At 35.6% G+C, this 7,525-nt stretch overlaps 1 protein-coding gene across 1 annotated transcript in view; it reads right to left on the bottom strand.

Annotated features, from left to right (window-relative positions):
• Positions 1-2,393: 2,393 nt before the first annotated feature.
• The window catches only part of DICER1 (Endoribonuclease Dicer), a 47,666-nt gene continuing 42,534 nt past the window's right edge, over positions 2,394-7,525 (bottom strand). Inside the window, exons 27-30 of the mRNA XM_051216930.1 lie at positions 6,255-6,629; positions 5,332-5,590; positions 4,152-4,227; positions 2,394-3,277 (exon numbers count right to left, since the gene is read on the bottom strand). Coding sequence (XP_051065566.1) covers positions 3,067-3,277; positions 4,152-4,227; positions 5,332-5,590; positions 6,255-6,629 — 921 coding nt within the window. The 3' untranslated portion in view covers positions 2,394-3,066. The remainder of the gene's footprint in view (positions 3,278-4,151; positions 4,228-5,331; positions 5,591-6,254; positions 6,630-7,525) is intronic.

Raw genomic sequence — 7,525 nt, 5'->3', positions numbered from 1 at the left:
TGTTTAGCAGGACTGTGGTAGTATTCTCAATAAAAAGCTAAGCGAGTGCGTAGACCAATGTAAGGTACCATACAGGGTGCCTTTGAGTTACTGGTGTTCCATTAGTGTGGGTGGAGGCACTGCTTGCGTATCATATGGCATCTGAATAGGAAACTATGAGATTAGACGCAGGGACGATTAGGATGTGTAACGCGTGTCTATCCATCAACTATCGTGGCAACTCATGGTGGTTAGAATAAGTTGTGAGAGGACCCGATTCTGTAGGTTTCCTAAGAAAATGACGAAGATATGTACTACATCACTTATACTTACTACATATAAACTAGGTACTGAGAGGCTCGTGTTTCACAATTTTCTTGCAACAATTAAGTAGATAAAACAAAGTAGCATTAGACTCAAAAATTTATTCAGGAACTTTTGTTAAGAATCGAATATCAAACAAAGGTTTAAACCAGGTTCCCGTTTAAAAGTTGCATCGGTAATGTTAAGCTGCAGTCTTTGTTGTTTATGTTTTCGAACGAAAGGGTAAAAGACTTACTTACTTACTTACGCCTGTTACTCCTCGTGAAGGAGCATAGGCCTCTCGCCAGCATTCTCCATCCAACACTGTCCAGGGCAATCCTTTCCAGCTCCTTCCAGTTCTTATTCATCCTTAACATATCTGCTTCTATTTCCCGACGTAATGTGTTCTTTGGCCTTCCACTTTTCCGCTTCCCTTCAGGATTCCAAGTTAGGGCTTGCCTCGTGATGCAGTTTGATGATTTGCGTAATGTGTGTCCTATCCATTTCCATCGTCTTTTCCTAATTTCCTCTTCATCTAGAAGCTGGTTTTTTCTCTCCCACAAAAGGCTGTTGCTGATGGTATCCGATCAACGAATGTTGAGTATCCTGCGTAGACAGCTATTTATAAATACTTGTACCTTCTTAATGGTGGTTGTAGTAGTTCTCCAAGTTTCAGCTCCGTACAGTAGAACTGCCTTGACATTCGTATTGAAGATTGTGACTTTGATATTGGTTGAAAGTTGTTTTGAGTTCCATATGTTCTTCAACTGTAGTAATGAGGCCCTTGCTTTGCCGATCCTCGCCTTTACTTCTGCATCTGATCCTCCTTGTTCATCGATTATGCTTCCCAGGTATGTGAAGGATTCTACATCTTCCAGAGTTTCGCCATCAAGAGTGATTTGGTTACTGTTCTCCGCTCTGAATTTGAGGACCTTGGTTTTCCTTTTGTGTATACTGAGGCCTAAAAGGGTAAAAGAAGTAACTCAAAAAATACTGGAAGTGGTTGAGACTAAAATGGACGTCCAGCATTCTTCTTATAATCTGCTGTTAGTTGGGTCTCCCGTGAACATTTTCATAGGGCCATAGGTATAAGGGCGAAACAGTTGCAAGTCCGTTCTGTCATCGCTAGTTTGTTTTTCCGCCTAGTAGTGCCTTCTGAGTCTTAGCACTCAGAGAGTGTCACTCTTTATTACTGTAGGTTGTTTGTAACTATTGGTCGGACAAACTAGTTTTTATCACGTAAGATTATCTGAATTATGGAATTCAAGTTATCGTCAATATCACGTTGAAGATAAGATTCTTAGTACAACTGCTATAGATTGTCGTACAAAGGTGACACGTCAAGACACTTGAAACTTCAGTGCTAGGTGACAATAGGATGTTTTGGCCCAGCTTTTACCAATAAAACAGAAAGCTGTGAGAGTGATCGACAATGGTCCTGCCGAAGATCCTCTTTTTCACCCTACTAAGCGTCTTCGGTTGCTTATTCGCTGCATTACTAATTTCTTCCAGTGTTGCTGTCAGTTTCTTCCATAAACCTATTAGAAGACTAGTTATATTGCTCAGCATTCATAATGAATAGTATACGGAATATGTACAGATTCCGATTATATGGATATGTCCAATCGACTATTGTTAAGGTCACAGGGATGAATTAACACGAGTAATTCGCCCATTCCAGCGGTTTGTCTGGTAGTTTTCTTTTCTCTGATTTTAATGACTTATATTTCCCACTTATATCCTAAATCAACACTACATTCTGCTACCCATGAAGCCTGAATAACTTACATTGTCAGACGACTTCCGTTTGGTATATGTGTCCATTTATCACTCTTGAAAGTAACATTGTCTACAAACACATTCTCTCTACACATGTTTCGAGTCAGTGAGACATGACGAAATATTTTCTCTGAAAACCTCAGGTGAAAACTTGCTATCGGAATGTAAAGTATCCAAAGCATTCAGTTCATAAATACTTCGACCGGTCATCTTTGTTTGTGACGGGAGTAAATCGAAGTATCTGACTTATCGTAAACTCATTGTGAGATGTGCCTTTTCTAGTTGAAATTGGACATATTTGTCGTCCACAATCCTTGAATCCCGTTTTAAGCCCCCAATACCCTCTAGGGCAAACCAAGTAATTTTACGAGGATGAAACCTACTTACCACTACCACCTTACATCATAAATCATGAATATAACTGTTCCCACATTTGCATGAGCTTTTCTAGCCGTTAAAATTCCAGTGACAAAGAGTTATGGGCATACTTAACTCATTGTTCTGCTAATTTAGCTGACGAATGTAATTTTGAATTCACGGGTTGAATCCATAATGTGCACACCATATGACTACATCATTTGTGTAAATCGCACTGCTCATATTTCAATACGCGACAAACTACTCAATCGTGAAAACAGTCATTTAAAGAGATTCATTGGTTGTGGCTATCATTAGATTCTTTAAAAGATGTTGGAGCAAAAGAAATCGTGAAAGCTTTTAGTAATTTGAAGTCAAGAGGACGCAACGATTGTTGGGTTTTTTTTCACCGATAATATGTATGATTGTCCTCTGTGGATATTTAAATAAGAACGAAGACTAAACATCTGTTGACTTCTAACATGGAACTACTGCTGACTGATACAGAATAAGTGTTACACTGTACAGTTACAGGTGAAAGTCAAATTAGCTTGTCAGTTTCAATGATATTTCAATAAAACATATACAAGAAATGTTAAAATATACATTAACGTGAAAAAATATTCACTAGAAACAGTTTCATCCCATTCAAATAGGACATGATTTTTGATGGTAGTCTCGATTAGCAGTTACTGGTGTGGTTTGAGACGGCTGATTTAGTCTACGCAGTACTCTTAAAGCACGTTTAGCAGCTAAGCTTTTGGCCAATCGATAATTTCGTCCAACACCATAAAATCGACCTTTGCCTAATACATGGGCACAAACTGAAATTCTTCCGTCCACCATTCGTCGCGCCCGCCTAAACAAATAAATGAAGTTTATAAAATGCTCTTTTAGTTAATCTTATGAAAACAATTTACATGAAAATAGTCTCACTATTTACGATCAAATGATCATCACATATTGAAATGGAACTTCAGATGTACTGTGCTGTGTCAAAATGTCAATTTATTGGTGACTTAATAGAGATGTAATTGAACACTAATACTTAGCTTAAGGGTCATATTTGGCCTTATGAGGGGAGATAAGTGAGCTGCCATTAATTGGAGTTGATAACCTTTCTCTAAGAAAACAGCCCAACTGTATTACACTTAGTCGATTGGTACGAAAATTATGTATAGAGCCATGTATTGATTGCTTCTAGCCGCCTAGAAGAAACGACACATGTATAGCTGCATGCTTGTAGACATACTGAATTATATTTTTAGATATTACGACCTGAAAAACTAAACTCCTAAACCCGGTCCTACGACGATTTGTCTATGAAATGTCTTGTATGAATTAGATGGCGTCTGATATAAATGGTAGTTAACGTAATATCTGATATTGTGTGCAGGGTAATGCCATGATTTGGTACGCAATCAACCGTCTAGGAATAGTGTGAACGTAATGAGTTTTGGAAATCTCCAATGCTTAGAGAGTCGCGAGAACAGATCAATGTGTTTATGTGCTAAGCCAGTGCGTTACTACAGCGACATGTCTTTGGAAAAATTCCACCTACTTTAAATTGAAAAGATAAGTACTAATGTTTTTCTAAATAAATATACGGATACGCATAATATCTTAATCTAGAACATGGTTCCACAACTGGTCAGTAACTTAATAATTTAGCTGCATACAAAGTATGGTGCTTATGAATATCTAAAAATTGTCTACTACTTCTCAAAACTTACTCGAATTTCGTTCCTTCCGGTTCCAGTTCTAATAATTGTCTAACTGGTGATTTCGGGATACAAGCAGTATATCGTTCTATAAATAGCAAAGAATAAGATGAAGTTTGAAAAAAACACAGGGATATTTTCAATTTTATTTTGATTGGATGACGAAAATAAAGTACAAGATGAGCATTTCAGTATGAATTAAATTGTGTTGAAAACTAAGTTCTTTATAAATGTTTAATGTAAAACTATCATATTACCTTGACAGAACTAATGTTCCTTGTCAGATACGGCCTCAGATCCAACTTCACAGACTAAGACATTACCATTAAGCTATTCAGGTAGCGACTGACCTCCTGTAGTGTTCTTATATTAACACTTAATTAATCTCGGACAGTAGTAACTAAAATCACTTTTGTGTTCATTTCCATTTATTTAAAAATAAACTGTCACTGAATACATTCAACGTATTTTTCAGGAATATGGTTAATATCAAAGTTGCTCTCTTTTGATTAAAATATGAACTCAGCCAATTATAGTCTTTAGGTCTCAAAATTAACTAACTAATTACTATTGATTTTATTTTACTGATCAACAGGGCTGTCAACAAAGGAGATGTATCTGATATAAGTCATACTAAAAATTCAGTACCTGAAATGATGAAGTAGATTTGCAACTCCTTTAGGTGCTTTTATTGGTGTTATGTTATCTAGACTATATGATTGTTAGTCTTTCATTATCATTCTGAACGATATCAGCAATGCCTACTTCTTCTACATGAAAAGGAGAACATAGTAGTACTGGAAAATTCTGTATCTAACAAAACATATTCATATAATCGAGGATAATCATTAGAATATCAAAGAAAAATTCTATGGAGAGTATCAGTTCTATCAATATCGTACATATGCTTTGCTAAAGAGAGAGAGAACTAATATGATTATTGTGTCCTTAACCACTCAGTAAATAGACGAATAAAAAATCAATAAACTATGGATAGCGGATTGTGAATTAAGGTAATACGCACAGTATGCACATATACCAATAGGAGACTGATCAATTGCAGTCCTAAACATCAATGGAAAGATCCAAGTAAACAACACCAAGTGAATTTTATTAATAAGTTAGTAATACGTCACCATAATGGGATAATTGGTACTATTTCCAAATAATATAACAAACTAGTTTAACCAACCAATACGTTCTTTCATAATCGGATAGAATATTTGCCAAACAGTATCCAAACTGAAATTCGAATCAAGAAATATTGCACCAGCTAAAGATTCAAATATATCACTTAATGCCTTAGGAATTTCTACATCGTCTGATAGTCGATTAGTTGTCAAGTGACCGGTGTTGGTAGGAATTGTGTTGTTGGCATTGTTATTGTTACTTGATTTCGACAGATGTTGCTCGCATGTTTGGTGTTGAGGTTTTGAGGATTGATTTTCACACTAATTGATAGATCAAATGAAATCAAAAACAAGAAGTAAATGAATGCTAAAGCAAATTCTAGACGATAAGAGGAAATTTACTGGATATTATCACGTACTGTGTTAGTAACAAGAGAATCAAACAAGCGTCCTGCATTATTAACCCTTATTAACGAATGATAATATCTAATGAAAAAGTTACACTTCGTCTTAGTATGAGGGCTCTCCAAAAGTAAGCATATACAACCCCATTCATGGATCGGACCCAAAATCTTATGACCACGCAGGAACTACGTACTTTTTAGACATAAAAATTAAGTGAAACAGTGATTAAGTGATTGACGTACCCAACTTTTAACCAGGAGGTCGTACTTCTGAATCCGAAAGAAAACACTGAGTGACTGATGAACCAGATCACTTGTAAAGGCTGTTAGTATAATTAAGCCAAAAAATTTATTCATCAGATGATTCCAAAAATATGTAAACACCAATATAAGTGACTGCAACTTTAGTACAAAGTAGTCCTATGAAGTCACGGATATCTATAAAATTCTACACTTTTGTCATTTAAATAAAGTGGAACTGATAAAAAGAAAGGAAAATGAAGTAGGACACAAGGCTAACTGATAACTTCAAAAATTCACTTTTCTCTTTTTCTACAAGGTAATATTTACAAACCACTTACGGAATTTTGAACAAATAAACCAGTTAATTCTTGAGTATCTTTCTCTTGCCATTTAGATTCACATTCTTTAGCATGATTTAATAATGATGCATGTTTCTCTTCTTCATCATCATTATCTAAATCGTCTTCTTCGTCATCATTATCATTGTCTTTTTCTTTTACTCCTCCTTCTTCTCCACTAACATCACCATGAACATCAGTTTGACCATGTTGTTTACTGGTGCTGGTAACGGATGGTGTATCCTGATTTTTCATCGTCATTGATGTTTTCATAACGGGGTAAGAATTTGAAGAAGATAAGTTGGAACTTGTTAGATTATTTATAGTTTCTTCAATAAATGTATCAACCAATTCAGGTTGTCGAATTTCAATTTCCTTTTTACGCAAGGATTTATTTACAAGCGAAGATGAGAAGAAAAAAAGTAGAGAAAGAGGTAAGTATTAGAAATAAAAACATACATACAAACTGTATTATATGTAGGGGGAAATTTGGTTGTTGCAAATCATTAGCCGGTTATATGCGTGTTACATGTCCGTTTCAACGATCGAATGTCGAAACAGTTTATCAGAAATAGATATATATATATTCTATTGGAGGATTGAGTAGAAAGCGAAACATAAGCGATGATGTTACCTCGATGTAGTGTATGTTACATGTAACATAATTTGAGGGATCACTTCGTAGTTTCAACTTTTACTAAAAGTGATTTGAAGGTGTAGGGTCAAGCAACTGATGATGTTCCACAAATAGCGAGAAGTAGTAAAGCTTAACAAGTCAAACTGTATTCCTGTTGAGATTTTGACATTCATCAAGCCACTTACATTGTTGAAGTTAAGTTCACTACTATCTCACGTAGTTTAGTCAAGCTACGAATTGACGCAGAACCAGGCACATATATGCATTGGTGCAAGTCGCCACACCTTATTAACACAAGATGAACACCATATTCATAGAAGTAGTTAATTCAATGGCGGTAATATATAAAAGAAAGATTGCACATAAGGATATAGTACAGGAGGAAAGAATTAGTACGCAGAAAGAGAGATATGAAGCGATTTTAATCTCATAGTTTAAGGGAAGACAGAGAGTATATACACATACGCTATTGTGACCGATTCTGAGCCATAATATATTTGTAATATTCCAATGAGTAGAAAAACTAGATTTCTGACGTTTCGTGACTCAGTGTAAGCCACTTCTTCAGAGAATAAATAACCAAGTCAAAATTAATCCAAGTTTAAATAGTACAAAGGAACAACGCAAGAATTCT

The sequence above is a fragment of the Schistosoma haematobium genome, chromosome 6 (genome assembly GCF_000699445.3).
Source record: "Schistosoma haematobium chromosome 6, whole genome shotgun sequence".
In the NCBI taxonomy this organism is placed as follows: domain Eukaryota; kingdom Metazoa; phylum Platyhelminthes; class Trematoda; order Strigeidida; family Schistosomatidae; genus Schistosoma; species Schistosoma haematobium.
This window is presented reverse-complemented; position numbering and strand designations above follow the sequence as displayed.